The 18,092-nt window shown below is 38.6% G+C and overlaps 1 protein-coding gene across 2 annotated transcripts in view; it reads left to right on the forward strand.

The window, feature by feature from the left end:
• The window catches only part of DYNC2LI1 (dynein cytoplasmic 2 light intermediate chain 1), a 42,916-nt gene that overhangs the window by 7,472 nt on the left and 17,352 nt on the right, over window positions 1–18,092 (forward strand). The window contains exons 3-8 of one of the 2 annotated variants that reach the window (XM_047744976.1): window positions 6,561–6,595; window positions 8,965–9,034; window positions 11,146–11,234; window positions 15,866–16,052; window positions 16,974–17,042; window positions 17,658–17,735. In XM_047744976.1, the coding sequence (XP_047600932.1) occupies window positions 6,561–6,595; window positions 8,965–9,034; window positions 11,146–11,234; window positions 15,866–16,052; window positions 16,974–17,042; window positions 17,658–17,735 (528 nt within the window). The remainder of the gene's footprint in view (window positions 1–6,560; window positions 6,596–8,964; window positions 9,035–11,145; window positions 11,235–15,865; window positions 16,053–16,973; window positions 17,043–17,657; window positions 17,736–18,092) is intronic. The other variant, XM_047744977.1, reaches the window with a different exon arrangement.

Raw genomic sequence — 18,092 nt, forward strand, 5'->3', positions numbered from 1 at the left:
AGGAGAAGTCAGCTAAAACCCGTGGGTTGATATGTGCATGGGTGTAGCATAACCTTCAGATCGACAGAGAACTGATTTCATGTGGAATACCACATTCTGTCACTTGAGGTCTTAAGAATTACACACCGTAAGGAAGAAGTTAATTAAATAATTTTGGGGGCGCCTGGGTAGCTCAGTTGGTTGAGCATCTGCCTTCAGCTCAGGTCATGATCCCAGGGTCCTGGGATCAAGCCCCACTTTGGGCTCTCTGCCCAGCGGGAAGCCTGCTTCTCCCTCTCCATCTGCCTGCTGCTCCCCTGTTTGTGCTCTCTCCCTCTCAAAGAAAGAAAGAAAGAAGGAAAAGAATAAGAAGCAATTTTGATTAACATATGAATATTCTGACTGAAACGTGATTGAAAAATATTCAGATGAGAGAATGTTAACAAATAATTATTTTATTGTCTAATGTTATAACTACATTTTAAAAATAATATTTAGACATTTTACTCAAATTCATGGTCACGGAGCCATTGAATTTGAAGTTGGTAAAACTAACTTTGTACTTAGCTAATACCATATTTAGCAGGAATTAGAAAGTAATTATCGATCTAGGAAAAATTACGAGGGTAAACAAAATATTTAAGAAATGTTTTAACTTGCTTTTTATTTCATAAGTTGAAAACATTCAGGTCTTCTATTTAATTTCAGTATAAAAGCCAGGGTTCATTTAGATAAGTCAGGAAAAATAATAAATATCTAAGCATCTAGGTTAATAAGTCAGTGTCTTAATAATAATATTCATATTTTGGATTTAGTTGCTTTTAGGATTATCATTTAGGAATAATTGGATCACGTGAATGATGTCTGTCATAGGGTGATTTGCTACTGTGGAAAGCATGAGGAAAACTCAGCAGCACATCCCCAGGACCACGGATTGGTAGGAAGAGACCTCTCCCCGCTCATTTTCTGTTTTATTTAGCCAAGGAGACAAAAAGTTTTTGCAAGTGACTGTACGGAGCCGAAACGCGCATCATGTCTTCGCGCGGCTTTGCTTGACCCGTAGCAGTTCTTGCCAGGAAGCAGAGCGCCTGGTGACACTGTCCGAAAGGGCTCGAGGCTTGCAGATCCAAGATGCTGGAATTTATTCGGCGTGATAGTTCATTTCTATCTGGGCTTCCTATTACTCTTCTACTTTTGTGCTTCATGTTACCACATAAGGACATGTTGACAGTGAAACTTTCTGGAACTAAGCTCTGCATTAGCGAGGCTACCTCTTTACCAGGTGATATCAGTGGCCAGGTAGCCAGAGGACTCCCCTCTCTTGGGCTGTGTCGCAGAAGGCCCCTCCCCCCACCAACAACTGGACATCCATCATTGGGAGATACCATACAGAACATTAATATTATACATATTGGAGGGTAACCATAAAAGAGTTGTTAGTAATGAAAGGAAGGAATATGAAGTTAATTGAAAAAAGCAGGACAGAAATTTTATATACAGTATGACTATATGTCTATAAAAATGCAAAGATAAAAACTAGAAATATGTATGGCAAAATTTTACTCACGGTTTTTATTTTGTTTTTAATTTCTGTATTTTGCAAAGATATCTTATTGGCCCACTTTTTAAAATCTGAACTTAATTGTGCAAATAAAATTTTCATAGGGATCACTTATATTTTAAAATTTTAACCCAACTCTAGTATATGCACACGTCATTTCATGAGTTTATTGTTGTGAGGAAAGTGATTTTTGCCTTGGATACAGTACTTTTCCAGTTTCCTACTTACTGCTATATAGAAATGTACCCGGATTTAAAACAATGAGTAAATAACTAGTACTAGTCTTACGGCACAAGTTAATTTCTATTACAAAGAGTATTCTGTGTGGGGCACCTGGGTGGCTCAGTGTGTTAAGCTTCTGCCTTCGGCTCAGGTCATGATCTCAGGGTCCTGGGATCGAGTCCTGCATTGGGTTCTCTGCTCAGCAGGGAGCCTGCTTCCTTTCCCCTCTCTCTGCTGCCTCTCTGCCTGTTTGTGATCTCTCTCTCTCTGTCAAATAAATAAAAAAATCTAAAAAACGACAACAAGAACAACAAAGAGTATTCTGTGTAAGAGGCCATCTTTCAGGTGGCTTATCCTAATAGTACTGATTAGGGACACAAATTTTAGCACACAAATGCTCACACCTGACATGTTCCATCAGCATCCCCAGTAGTCACTCTCTGTTAACAGTTGTTCTAAACTTTGTTGTTGTGACAACCCAGTCCTGTTTTATTTGTTGTTTGTTAAGCCACCCTTTTCTTTTAAAGAGTAGAATGTGGCCTATTCAAGCTGGGTGTTTATTTTCATTTATGTAAATCAAAACTAATTTTGCTTTTGAAGATTGGCAAACTCTCTTGACATAGTTAGAACTTTTGAGGATATTGTTCTCCCTTTTTTGGTCATTAAATGTATAGTTTAATGTTCAGTTTTACTCACACTCAAGGGAATACAAATTAAAATATAGTAGCATGTTCATCTACCAGATCTGAATTGGCTATTTTCCCTTCATAAGCACTACCTCATTAAGGAAGGGACTACCTTACGATGGTTCCCAGCAGTTGAGGCTCCCCGAGCTCACTCACTCTGCAGCAGACCAGCCTGGGCTGGCTATCACGGCGAGGGGTGGAGAGAGAATGGAAACACATGGGCATCTTGAGGCCCTACCTCAGAACTGGCACCCCAGAGGATATTGTTCTTTTTTTTTTTTTTTTTTTTTTGAGATATTGTTCTTTAAAGTATCTGAGTCCATGCTTTATGCGAACAATATTTTGAAAAATAAAGAGAAGCAAGCAATTAATGCTTCTATTCTTCAGCTAATCGTAATCATCCTTTACCAGAGAAACTAACTGCCTTGCTGCCTTCTCTCGCTTTCCCGTACTTCTGTTCATCCATTCAGTAGACAGCTCTTGAACATCTTCTGTGTGCCAGGCATCCTGCCCGACTCTGGGGAAATAGAAATGAAAGATATGTACTCTGCTCTGCGGGAACTTGCTTGTTAGTACTTGTACGGCATCACAGCAGACAGATGCTGTGATGGAAACCAGGGCTCTCACCTCAGCCCAAGAGGCTGGATGACTGGGAAAGCCCCCTGAAGAGAGGGTGATGTCCAGAGCTTAAAGAGTAGGAAACAAGGAAAAAGAGTCATTCAGGTGAAGAGGAGAGAATCAAGAAAAACCTATGAAATAGCAGTTGCAATAAATGGGAGAGAGAACATGCTAGACAAACGTGACAGGATTGTCTGTCATTGCTGACTGCTGTTTTGATGATGGGGATTGAGAATTTAGGTGACAGCATTCTGCACAGCATGTATAATTTTTTTCCTTCATCACTCACTCACGTGGGTACAAGCATGGAGGAGAAAGGAGTTGATTGAGTTTATCAGGGTTGGTTTTTGCCAAGTGGGTACAGTACAGAGCTAGAAAGCTTGGGGAGGGGGTGATTTTTGCAAGGGTGATGATAATGATAAACTGTGGACTGTAGGATGGAAAAGGAGAGATGTGGAGGTAGGAGGGAGTCGATGGAGAAGGAGAAACGTTGATGGGTCAGTGGACTTTGGAGGCTTCTTATTAGGGCCAAAGAGTTGTTACTTTGGGGATTCCTGAAAAAGTAGTTGGAGGATGTGTTGTCATGTGTGATTTTGGACGTAGTTTCCAGTGGTGACATGATTGAAGATGTAACCTTGGAAGCGATGTATGGCAGAAGTGGAGTGAAGGGAAGAGTCTGTGAGGAGGCAAAGGCACTGAGACGTCTGCATGTTCGGTGGGTTGCCCATGCCTACGTGGGTGTGAAGTTAACAAGGCTAATGACAGGAGCTGGGAGAGAAAGGGAGACTGTGAGCCAGAGAGGATGATGAAAACAGTTACAGTAGACTGGTACAAACCTCTAAGGCTTTTGCAAAAGGAGGGAAGTAGAATAATTATTTAAAGGGGGCGGGGGGCGGGGGCATGTGGGTGGCTCAGTCAGTTGTGCCTCTGACTCTTGGTTTCACCTCAGGTGATGATCTCATGGGTTGTGGGATGGATCCCGTGTTAGTTCCATGCTCAGGGGGGAGCCTGCCTGAGGATTCTCTCCCCCTGCCTCTCCATCCACTCACGCTCCCTGTCCTTTCTGTTTGGGAGAGGAGTCTCTGGATCTACTCTCAGAGGACACTAAGTTCACTAGTGATTTTAAAAAATTTGGATCATATTTTAATGATAGTCTAAAAGTTTATTTCAGTGCCCAGAATTGAGTTTATGTTTATTTGGAATTACCACCACATAATACTACACATTTACATGAAATTATAATCAATATTTAAATCAACACTATAGGACCATGAGACTTTGAGAAAATTGGCTAATTATATCTAAGATTCCTTCCAATTCTAAAATGCATTCATTCTGATTCTGTTTTTTCTTGTACGTAGAGTACATTAGTTTTTAGGTGTAGTTGTCTCCCCTGCCTGCAAGGGATATGTTCCAAGACCCCCCAGTGAATCTCTGAAACTGCAGATAGTACTGAACATAGTATATACTATGTTTTTTTCTATACATACCTACCTATGATAAAATTTAATTTATAAATTAGGCATAGTAAGAGATTAACAACAATAACAAAATTAAACAATTATAACAATATAATACAAGTTGCATGTGGTCTGTCATTCAAAATACCTTACTGTACTGTGCTCACCCTTCTTGTGATGATCTGAGATGATAAAATGCCCATGTGATGAGATGAAGTGACAGGAACGACATAGCATCTGCCTTTGGCTCTAGTCATGATCCTGGGGTCCAGGGATCGAGCACACGTAGGGCTCCCTGCTCAATGGGGATTCTTTTTTTTTTTTTTTTTTTTTTTAATTTTTTATTTTTTCAGCATAACAGTATTCATTATTTTTGCACCACACCCAGTGCTCCATGCAATCCGTGCCCTCTACAATACCCACCACCTGGTGCCCCCAACCTCCCACCCCCCATCAATGGGGATTCTGCTTTTCCCTCAGCCCTTTGCTGCTGTTCATGCTCGCTCGCTCTCAAATAAATGAATAAATCTTTCAAAATAAATAAATAATCTGCAAATCCATCACCTAGAAGCATTCACGATTAGCTTAGCGATACCCCTCTGGATCTATTTTTGTGTATGTGTTTCTGTGCCTCTTTCTGAATCTATTTATGTGTATGTGTAGGTATGTAGATCTCAAAAAAAGCAGGAAAAGATACTTTAAAAATTGAAAACAGGGTTATGCTAATATATTATAAATGTTTTACCATGTCGGTAAATATGTTCCTATATCATCATTCCTAACAGCTGTGTGTTATTCCATTCAAGGATTGTTGTAATTAATTTAGCCCATCCCCTGTTTGGGGACATTTAGGTGGCTTTTAGTTTTTCACTTTGATGTAATACCTGTCAATAAACATCCTCCAATAATTTACATTTTTGGCCCTATTTCAATTATTTATGTTTCCCATTATAAAAAAGTAATCAACTTGATCGTATCCCAGATATAATCTAGAGTAATTTATTTGTGATCATACTTTTTTTAGTTAAAAAAAATTACAGGTTTTTAAGGACAACACATATCTAGTCAAATGTTGTTTTTGTCAGCCTGGGATTTTCCAAACTATTTTCCTTGGAACCCAAAAGCTTCTTCCATTGGAGCTTCACCTGCTGCTCCTCTTGTATCTCTTTTCTTGTAAGAGGTTTTTTTTTTTTTTTTTAAGTTTTACTATTAAGAAAAAAAATCAGGGGCGCCTGGGAGGCTCATTCATTAAGCATCTGCTTTAGGCTCAGGTCACGATCCCAGGGTCCTGGGATTGAGCTCCACATCGGGCTCCCTGCTTGGTGGGAAGCCTGCTTCTCCCTCTCCTACTCCCCCTGCTTGTGTTCCCTCCCTCTCTTGCTGTCTCTCTCTCTCTCTCTGTCAAATAAATAAAATCTTAGAAGAAAAAAATCAGTGATTAAGCCATTAAGCCAATCCCTAAGATGTAAAGTTAAGTTTCATGATTAGTGGCAAAGATGACGAGAGCCTATATGTTCTGACTCCTAACAAGAAACTTAGAATAAGTTTATTTTCTACAAATAAAATGATAAACAAGAAATACTCTAACCCAGTATCTGGATTGCTTACTTTGAACATATTTGCAGCATGTCCTTTATTTGTAATCTTTCTTCTTTATTTCCACTTCAACAATTGGAATTAAAAACATTTTAGAAGACACTAATCATCTGCTTAACCAGTAATTAGCATTGATGAGTAGAGAGAAAATTTCAGACAGCTGCCAAGTTGACCACTAAAGTGAGGTATGATTTGCTAGTATTTGTCATCTGCAGGACTTCATAATTATAATAATAGCAGTGTAGTTACACTGTGATGGAAAGTTGACAGTTAACTTTTTCCACTTATCAAACTTCGGAACAATTCTGAAAGTTTCTAGTTTCCAGGTAATTTATCATTCAAGTAATTAAAATCTATTTTTGGCCACAATTATGAACAATAACAAAATTTTACATGTGGATGACATTAACACAGTATTCTTTCTTTTTTAATTTCCAGGGAAAGACTACTATTATTCTAAGGTGTCTTGACAGGTAAGTGTTATGTTAACCTTTAGACTACATTTTCTGTTTATTCTAGTTGTACAGGGCACTTTAGATTCTAAAAGGCATATGGAAGGAGAACAATTTTGAGGCCCAAATAGTATTAATTCTTAGTAAATCCTTAGTATGGTCTTTAAGAGCTTCTTTAAAGACAAAAACAACAATAAACAAAATATGTGTACATATTTTTTGGTATATATGGACATATATACATATATATAAATATGCAATTTGTAGATATAAACACACACAGGATTAGTGTTGAATTTTTCTATTTGGGGAAGAAATGAACATAACTGTGATACTACTTACCTGCTTTTTGGCTGTGCTACTCTGATACTTGGTTTATTATTTTACCTAGCCCATGATTATTGAACATTAATTCTAATATTTAAATTGTCCATGGAAGCATCTTTGAAGCACAATGTTGTTCTTCAAACTGTACCTTTTACCATTTGTTTTTTATACTTCCTAATCTTCTATATGGCCATCAGATTAAGATTTGGGTTTATGATCAGTGGGCACTGCAGGAAATGAAAAGGAAAGTCTTCAACTGATTTTGGAAGAGATCCCTTCATTCCAATATCTATGTCTCATAACTTCTCCAAAAACATCAACATAGATGGAATTTTCTCTTAAGGTCACATTAAAGAAACATCATCCATTTGAAAAATAAAGAATTCAAATAATAGAATCCTGACTTTGTGTAATTTCCTTTCACCAACAGAATTGTTTCTTGGAAGAACCATCCATACTGACACCTGTATCATCTTTCCATCCCCAGGAATCATGGCTCTTTCTAGACCATATGTGTTTCTTTTTACAAATAAGTCTTCTGACACAATATTAGCTTAGGCTGAAATATGACACTGAACTGAATTTTAGTTCCTTGGTTGTCTACTTAGAAAAAAAGACAGTTCTGCCTATTATATGTTAAATACCAGAGCTTATAAATTTTGTCTTAAAAGTGGCAGTCTGTTTTGTAAAAGAAAATTGGTACCTTTTAGGACATACAACCAAGGGGCGCCTGGGTGGCTCAGTGGGTTAAGCCTCTGCCTTCAGCTCAGGTCATGATCCCAGGGTCCAGGGACCGAGCCCTGCATTGGGCTCTCTGCTCAGCGGGGAGCCTGCTTCCTCCTCTCTCTCTCTCTGCCTGCCTCTCTGCCTGCTTGTGATCTCTCTCTCTCTGTCAAACAAATAAATTAATTTTTTAAAAAAGGAAATACAACCGAAAATTTTACTATATATGTATCAAAAAATATATATGTAGGGATGATATGCAAAATACCTAATAAAGATAAATATATAAATCGCAAATTTAAAAATGATTTCTCTTTGTTCTCCAAATTAAAAAAGATATATACCAATACTGTTCACCCTTAAAAAGGAAGAAAGTTCTGATGCATGCTACAGCATGGGTGAACCTTGAGAACATTATAGTAAGTGAAATAAGTCAGTCACAAAAAGACAAATACTGTGTGATTCCACTTCCGTGAGGCATCTCAGAGCAGTCAGATTCACAGAAACAGAAGGTAGAATGGGAATGGTATTTGCCAGGGTCTGGAGCGGGGGTGGGGGGAAATAGTGAGTTATTGTTTAATGGGTATACAGTTTCAGTTTTGTAAGATGCAGAAAGTTCGAGAGTTTGTGCAGCAGTGTGAATACACTTAACGTTACTGATCTGTACACGTAAAAATGGTTAAGAAGTAAGTTTATGTTGCGTGTTTTTCACTACACTAAGAAATGAAATCAGTAAATAAGTAGATATATTCCATAAAACTGCCTACCAAGCAGTATTAGCTGCTGTGCCAGTAATTCATCAAGTCACTTGTCCATTTTTAGGACTTGATGTAATTTGTTATTTTGCAGCCTCTCATAGTTAAATGATGTCTGTGTTTGAGTCATGAGTTCAGATAGAGAATTATATTAAATCTTCCATTGATGTCTTCAGTGAATCGATAATCATTTGATTCCCAGCTCCCCATGTCAGGGCCGAGGACAAATCTGGTATCCGCGCCTCCCCTGTGACCTGAACGCCGAGAGCTGTGCCCTGACATGGCGCCTGCCCTGGGCAGCCACACCACCTTCTCTGCTTGCCCTGTCAGAGCCCGTGAGGGCTACCGCGTCGTGCACGTACCATTTTTCGTCTCTGCAGCTGTGAATAAAATCCTTGAAGGTGGTTTTATGAAGGCTTATTTATTTTTTATATAAAATTTTTAGCAGTTTTACCTCAGTGCTATTCCACAAAGTAACTTCTCTCCCTAATAGAACAAGTTTTTAAGAGGAAGCAAAAATGAATTGGGTAATATGATAGCATAAGGGAATGCATGATGGTAACACTGTCTGTCTTTATCATGCAGGGATGAGCCACCAAAACCAACCTTAGCTTTGGAATATACATATGGAAGAAGAGCAAAAGGGCATAATACAGTGAGTGGTTTTTTAAGTGATACTGCTGTGGGGCGCCTAGGTGCCTCAATGGGTTAAGTGAAACTGCTGTGCCTGTAGATGGAGAAGTAATAATGCCAGCTTTGTTTTAGATTTTTGTCTTATCTATAATCAGTAAACATAGCCAGTTGTACACTTCATAGCTATGTGCTTTTAAACTTCAAATGCACCTTTGCAGTTGTGAAGCCAACCCAAACTGTGAAAATAATTTAGCCTTCTTCTGGGTTGTGCCTTAAAATGCTGGAGTAAGTTTCCGTTGTAACTTTTTTGTACAGTTTTTGGACATATTATTTTAATTGTGTTAATGTGACTTTTTCTTCTTTCAAGTGGGAATAATATTGTTACATCCTGTCACCCCCAAAAATCTGCTAAAAATACGAGTTTGACCTGTAGAATATTTTTAAAAATATACTATTCAAGATCCAAATTATTAGCATTTTTACAAGTATATCTTGAAGTTAGTAAAACTATTTGAGACCTAAGGCCATAATTGGTTACAATCCTATTTTCACTTGTTTGAGTGTCTACTCAAAGGAAAGTTGGAGATTAGTCAGGACAGGAGAATTTATGGCATATGTTAGAAGGATAAAAAAAAAATCTGAAATAGAATCCTCATGTGGAGTTCTCCCATGAAAAGAGGTCATTTCTTAGAGTTAGGTGTATGGAAGAACAATCATACCGTGCTTCTCCTGTAAGAGACAAATTCTTACAGATTGATCTAGTCCAAATGTTTGATCATTAGTTAAAACTGCCTGTTGCTAGATTTACCAGTGAAAATTGGTTATTAAGACTGTGATATTAAAAAGAAAAGAAACAACATAATATAGTGAGTTGTGGGAAAACCTTGTTTTTGTGACTCACATGAATTTTAATATGAACAAAGACAGAAAAATGGGATTATCGTTTTCATTGGAAACTTTGAAATAACTTTCATAGCTTCACTTTTTTTTTTAAAGATTTTATTTATTTGACAGAGAGAGATCACAAGTAGAAAGGCAGGCAGAGAGAGAGAGAGGGAGAGAGGGAAGCAGGCTCCCCGCTGAGCAGAGAGCCCGATGCGGGACTCGATCCCAGGACCCTGAGATCATGACCTGAGCCGAAGGCAGCAGCTTAACCCACTGAGCCACCCAGGCGCCCCTCATAGCTTCACTTTTGAGAAGAGCTCTAAAAACTTTCCTTGGTCAAATTGTGACTCAAGGGAGATTTTCCAGTGAAAAATTATTTCCCCCATAAACATTAGTGATTAATATATTAACAGCAAATATTCAAATATCAATAGCAAAACAATCTTAGTGATATGAGATGATAATTTGTCAAAAATACATACTCACCTAAAACTTGCTTTTTTAAAATTTAAAAAAAAATTTTTTTATTAACATATGATGTATTATTAGCCCCAGGGGTACAGGTCTGTGAATCGCCAGGCTTACACACTTCACAGCACTCACCATAGCACATATCTTCCCCAGTGTCCATAACCCAGCCACCCTCTCTAAAACTTGCTTTAACGACTGTCTGTCTCTTCCAGGTTAATGGCAATAGATATATGAAAACTCATGTGACTTTCTTTTTCCCCTAAACTTTGTGTTGGCAAGTTGGGCTTTTCCATATTTGTTCTGGAAGATTGAATATCTTTCTCAAATTTAATGTTCCCTAAGAGTTCCAAATGGAAGCAGTGTGTCTTCTCCTCACACAGACATGGTGTCCCAAAGTCTCCTGAGCAACCAGGAGGAAGCAGAGAAGCCATTAGTTAGCAGTCAAAGAAGGTTGTCACGGAACTGATGCTCTTACTCCCGAGCTGCATGGCTGCCTCACCGTTACAATCCCCCAGTGCTTAGGAGTCCTCTGAAAAGGGAATTGGTTTTTCTCTCTTCTTGTTCTCCACCTACCGTGTTGCTTCATCCTTGTTTTTTTGGAATAGATGTCTCAGTGCATTTTGGGAAGAGAAAGAGGGAAGCTTTGAATGCCAAGAAAAGGTTTACTGAGGACTGCAATATTTTGTATCCATAATTATTACTGGCTGATGCTATGAACTTAAGTAGTATTGAAAAATAAAATAATAATAATAACATGAAAAATACCTGTTTTTTCAGCCGAAAGATATTGCTCACTTCTGGGAACTAGGTGGAGGAACGTCTTTATTGGACTTAATCAGCATCCCCATCACAAGTGATACCTTACGGTAAGTGAGCCCAACCCCGGAACAGTTGTTCATCACGTACCCAGTAGTGTCCACGAATGAATCTGCCTGGGCTGTTGGGAGTCAGAATTTGAGGGGGCGGTTTTATGTTGCTGAAGGGTTACACTCCCTTCCTTTCTGTGCTCTTCAAGTGTCATGCTTTCGAAGAGATGTTTAAAAAAACCAGGGTTTGGCCTGTGCTGACAGCTGGCATTCCAACTGGTAACCTATTTTGTAAGCCTGCAAACAAACAAACAAGATATGTCAAATAACACTCGAGCAATGAATTCACTTGGCAAACATAAATTTGAAAACCTTGGTTCTTTTGAGTACCCGCCTGAGTGTGAGCTAATTCAGCCCTGTGTGTTTTCTTCAGCTGGATATTTAAATCTACCTTCGAATTTAATGCTAATTAGTATCACAGAAGCTTTACACAAGGGAACAGTGACTTAGAGGAGGGACAAAGTCTCTCTATTTGCTGACCTTAAATAGGAACTTGAGGAAAACCTCAAACTCTCTGGTTGTGTTTCTTGACAATGACTCCCACATGTTGGCCAAATCAAACGTGGAAAATTGTGACATTTCTCACAGTGTTCCTGGGAATGCGTCTTAGCCAAGGAAAACACGCATTTTTCCATCTGAAATATCTTACTCTTGTCAGAGTTTAACAGAAACCATTGCTGCTGCCTGGACCCGATACAAAGGGCTTGACAGTTACTTGTTACATTTCAGCTGTTAAGCTCTTTAGGGCATGGACTGATTTCTCTTGAACAGAACAGTTGTTTTTCCATAAGCTAGATGGTTGCTGATGATGTTGGCTTTATTTGTCCAGTGATAGTTTCTTCTTTTAAAGAAATTTCATTTGCTGTCTTTTACTTGTTACAAAAGTAGCATATGCTCATGTAGAGATCTTGGGAAAACACTGAAAGGTAGGAAGAAGGTAAGAGCACCCATAATCACCTGAAAATAACTCTTGTTAACATGCCAAGGTATTTCTTTCAGTGTCCTCAGCCTTTATAAATATACTTTGTACAGTTTAGGGATGTTTTCTATGTGTGTTTAGATCTTGCTTTTTCACGTATAACCACCATTTCCCCCGACATTATTTTTCAGCAACATGGAATTTTACAGGTATATAGATGTTCATTTGTCCTCCTTTAACAGAGACAAATCATGGAGGCCTCCTGGGAATGAGGGCCACTCCTGGTGGTGCGGTTGAGAGAAGGCAAGGACGGGAGAGATGCTGAGGAACCAGAGCTGCCAGGCATTGTGGCCTGAGGTGGAAAGAAGAGCAAATGGCTGGGAGCTGCTCTTACTGGGTTGGGAGCTGGCTCCAGTTCTGGCCATGACTCTGTCCCATCACCCTGTCAGATGATCTCACTCCCCTCCTCTGGCCCCAGAGGCTCCAGGCCTGATGGCCTTGTGGAAATTCTGCTTTCTGCAGGAAGCCACATTTTCCCACAGCTTCTTTAATGCCTCACTTTGTGAGTTCTTGGGTCTTCGTTCCCTGGAAGCCCAGGGCAGCCGTGGCTTGCTTTACGAGGGGAGGTCAGGGGTCTAATAGACGGAAGAGAAGCTGGAGGCCTGCATCCAAAGTAGTTTGCTGAGTGCTTAAGGAATTCATGAAAAACATTTCACGCCTAATGTTGTTGCAGATCTCAGAGTGTTTTGTGACTGGAATCAATTTGATACGTAATTAATTTCCTTGTGTTGGACAAAGCCCAGCAACTTGTGAAAAATAATATTGCCAAATGCTATTAGATACTGTTTATCTTTCACACAATGATTATAAGTGCATTAAACAGACTTTAGATAATTTGTAATGGAGCATTTCCTGTGGTTTCATTCCCTGTTTATAAAGAGGTGGTTGTGTTTAAAAAAAAAAGATTTTTTTTTTTTTAAATAAATATGAGATCATGCCATTTGAGACAACATGGATGGACCTACAGGGTACTGTGCTACATGAAATAAGTAAGAATGAGAAAGACAAATACCATAGGATTCCACTCATAAATGGAATTAAAAAAAAACAAAACCAAAAGCAGAATCAGATACGTAAATACAGAGAACACACTGATGGCTGCCAGAGGGAGAGGGTGGAGGGATGTGCACAGTGGGTGAAGGGGAGCGGGAGATACAGGCTTCCGGTTATGGAATGAGTAAGTCACAGGGATAAGAGGCACCGCATAAGGAATACAGTCAGTGATAGCGTAATAGTGATGTAATGGGACAGACGGCAGCCGCACTCTCAGTGAGCGCAGCATCGTGTATAAACTTGTCAATCACTAAGTTATACACCTGAAACTAATGTGACATTCTGGCAACTATACTCAAAAATTATTTTGCTGTTATTTGCTATGAAGGAAAAATAACACAGGTGTGTACAGTGCAATGGAAATACAAACTTTAATTTTGGAAAAAGGTTGAATATTCTGTTATGTTTTCACTTAAAGTTATTTTTTATTTGGACAAATAATCGATTTTTGGTTACATACATTTTACCAGAGTAAAAAAGTGAAACCATAGTCAGTGTTTTTTAAACAACCATACTAACCCCCTACAATAAATTTAATTTCTTATTATAAAGATACATATTATTTATTATTATAGTCAAAGCTATTTTGGTTTTATTTAGTAGCTCTGATTAGCTATACAACTTAATGACATGCTGCTGATTTTGTAGAAAACCTCGATAATTACTGTCTAAAAGACTATTTTCTGAAGTTAGACCTATAGTATAGAATTTAGTTACTGTTTCGCTTGAATTACACAAAATAGCTGGTTTTTCTCTAAGCAAAAGAACTGATCTAATTATAAAATGACTAACATGTATTGTAATCCCTTGCTATATCTAACAGAATGGTTGCCCTGTTGATCAGGGGAACATACTGGCTTGTGATTATGGCTCTCCGTACTTACTATGACCATGTTCTGAAATACTCCTAGATTTGTTTTTTGTTTTGATAAAATGTCCTCACATTTTATCCCTTGCCACTTTTAAGTGTACAGGTTAGTAGCATTATGTATCTACTCCTTGTGCAGCCATCACCACTATCTCCAGATTTTTTTCATTCTCCCCAACTGAAACTCTGTCCCCATGAAACACTGATTCCCTACTGTCCCCTTCCCCGGCCCTTGGCAGTCACCTTCATATGTGCTATGAATTTCTGTGAGTCTGACTACTCTAGGGCCCTCCTGTTCACGAAGTGGTGTGGTACTTGTCCTTTGAGTCTGGCTTCTTTCACGCCACAGAATGTCTTCAGGTTCACCCGTGTCAGAATTTCCTTCCGTTGGTATTCTGCTGGGTGGATATACCGCATTTTGTTGAGGCATTCAGCCATGGATGGATATTTGGGTCATTCCCACCTTTTGGCTATTGTGAATAGTGCTGCCATGAGCGTTGGTGTAGAGATACGTGTTCGAGTCCCTGATTTCAAATACTCCCGGAAGTGGAATTGCTGGATCATATGGTAATTGCTTAATTTTTTGAGGAACCAGCATTTCACATTTTACATTCTCCCCAGCAATGCTCAAGGATTCCGATTTCTCGGTTTTCTTACCAGCACTTGTTATTGGTGTTTTTATTCTGTTTTTGTCTTACCATAGCTATCCTAAGGAGTGTGAAGTGACATCTCTGTAAGGATTAGGGGTATTGGGCATCTTTTCATATTTTTTTGTTTGTTTGTTTTTTGTTTTTTGTTTTTTTTTTAGATTTTATTTATTTATTTGACAGAAATCACAAGTAGGCAGAGAGGCAGGCAGAGAGAGAGGAGGAAGCAGGCTCCCTGCTGAGCAGAAAGCCCGATGTGGGGCTCGAACCCAGGACCTGGGATCATGACCTGAGCCGAAGGCAGCGGCTTAACCCACTGAGTCACCCAGGCGCCCCATCTTTTCATATGTTAATGGCCGTTTGTAGATCTTCTTGGGAGAAATGTCTGTTGGTGTCTTTTGCCCATTTTTTTGTGGGTTTGTTGTTGATGAGTTTGATTTGTTTGAGTGACAGGAACACGAGTACACATTCATGTGATGATGGCAGTGGTGTGCATGGTCGCCAGGGGTGTGCATTCAGGGAGGCCCCATCGTAGAGCAGGACGTATGGCTCTGGATCTACAGCTCTACAGTCTACTAGTTCTATAAATCTGCGCCTCAGACTTCTAATCCATAAGATGGGCATCATAACATCTTCTCGGAAGGGTTGTTGCAAAGATTTAGTAAAGGAGATAGTCCCCTGCCTGGGGCCATCCGTACATCTGTTCTCTGTGACCTAATTGTCATGTTGTTGCTTGTGCTCTCATTCTTCGTTTCCATTCTCTGGAGGACACAGTAAAATTGGATCGGATCATCACATTGTTGGACCCGATTGCTTGCAAATTATTTGAATTGGATTATTATTAGTACAAACAAAACCTTCAGTGCCACTGTTGGTTATAACACTTAAATATCACTAGAGTAAAGTGCTGGAATAAATAAGGCTATAACTTTGGGCTGTCTCTGTGTGTGTTTTGTCTTAGGAAAGTGCTATATGTTTTGTTTAAGCTATAGTGTTATTCTTAGAGAATAAATTTCAGTATAATAAGGTTTCAAAACAGTAATTACTTTGAGTCTTTTTTAAGAAATGTTTTTATTTTTTTTAGGACATTTTCTCTTGTTCTTGTTTTGGATCTTTCAAAACCTAATGACCTTTGGCCCACCATGGAAAATCTGTTGCAAGCCACAAAAAGCCATGTAGATAAAATGATAACGAAGCTGGGCAAGACCAATTCTAAAGCAGCTTCTGAAATGAGACAGAAGATGTGGAGTAATCTGCAGAAGGACCATCAAGTGAGTTACTTTTGGGGTTATTCCCGGAATCCTTAGCCCCATACACAGTTAAAGATAACATCACAAACAGCTTCCTTAGATTTTTATGCGTGATTTGAAATGCATTTGATGGAGATGAACTTGTTCACTGGAAAATTATAGCATTTTAATAAAACCCCAGTGAGAGCAAAACAAGGAAAAAGATTTCTCATGTCTTCTTGTTAGACATTCACTGTGATTGTTATGGCATATTATACCAATCAAAAGAAATAGAGTTTTGAAGTAGTAGTTCGGTATTGATTTTATAACCTCCGTAAAATGAAGATAAAAAACCGGACTGTACAAAAGTCACCTGGCAAAGAGCAGATGAAGCTACAAGTTTAAGCGATGAGTAGAGTTTTCACAGCCTTCATTGTTACTCTGTAGTTTACATTCATTTAGTGTCTGTCATATATCCAATATCTTTTGATTATCTGACAACTAACTAAATTATAAAGTTGCAACGATGGTAACACAGGTCTTTCAGTACAACCATGAATATCATTTTCTAGAAAACCTGCAGCACTATCTTACGTTGCCCAGCTTTACATAGGGAATATGAGGATGAAACTGATAGTTTATGGTTTCCATCTGTGCAGCATAAATGCTACTGCAACAAAGCTAATACCAAATAGTAAATAACAAAAACAGGCAGATGACATGTTATTTAAGAAAATAGGACAGAATATAACAAATAAATAAATATGGTAATTTAGGAATTGCCATTTCTTGTTCTATACTTGTATATAATTTAGCAAGTGAAAGTTAAAAATTCAGACAACCTCTATGTCAAGCCAAATCAACATTTCTAAAAAGACTAAAATGGTATATTTTAGAAGTAAATAGAATTTGCTGAATACATAGTACGAAGCAATTATAATAATCAATAAAATATGTTAACAGGATCGTGAATTAATCGACCCATTTCTAATACCTCTGGTCATAATTGGAAGTAAATACGATATTTTTCAGGTAAGCTTTTCCACTTCTAGTTAAGGTGGTTGTTTATGCTTACCCAGGCTTTATGGTAGAGGAACAAAAATTATAGTGATATGAGAAAAATGACTCTGGGAGGGAGAGGTCAAGGAGTCACACATCTTAAGGATTTTGGAAAAGAAGACATAGTGGGGAAAGAAAATATGTAAAGAACAATACATCAGTGGAGTGGGGATAAGGCAGTCGGGGGGATGGGTGGATTGAGAAACTGAATCTTTCACTGAGTCACTGAGGGATAGGACTGATTTCCCAACTTTTAAATTGAAGAAAGTGGAAAATTGGTTTCTTCTTATCTTTGCTTGTCAGAGAATCCCTAGGGTATTCCACACTGTAAAATGTGTGCTCATATCTAAATTCTATTGAGCTAAGTGTTTAAACAAGAAAAGATCTGATGGCTATAGTTCTAGAAGGCTGCAGCTACTGTTCAACTCTCTATAGGAACAAATATCAGGGTAATGGAGTCCTACTCCTCAGGGTATGTTCCAAAAAAAAAAAAAATCATATATTTCTATACTTGATAATTTTCACCTTCCTGCTACAAGAATTTAATTTTCTCAACTTGCTTTTTCTTTTTAAAACGTATTTCTTCAGGATTTTGACTCTGAGAAGAGGAAGGTTATATGCAAGACCCTTCGATTTGTTGCACATTATTATGGAGCATCGTTAATGGTTCGTACATTTCTTATCCTTTGGCTTGAGTGTGCAGCACCAAACTTAGAAAGATTAGCAATTTGATGCACAGTTGTAAATACTAATGTTTTTACTAGGACACATAATCCCATCCTTCCCTTTCCTACTGCCTCCAAATCCTCTTGTTACAGAATGTTTGATAATGTATTTCTAGAACATGCTCTGCTAGATGGCCAACCATGTCTTCAGAGCAGTTGCTTATGACCATAAACCCCAGTCAGAATCTCGGGCAGATTCTCTGCTGAGCGTGGAACCTGACTTGGGGCCTGATCTTATGACCTTGAGATCATGACCCAAGCCAAAATCAAGAGTCAGATGTCCAACTGACTGAACCAC

This window comes from Lutra lutra, chromosome 9 (genome assembly GCF_902655055.1).
Source record: "Lutra lutra chromosome 9, mLutLut1.2, whole genome shotgun sequence".
Classification (NCBI taxonomy): domain Eukaryota; kingdom Metazoa; phylum Chordata; class Mammalia; order Carnivora; family Mustelidae; genus Lutra; species Lutra lutra.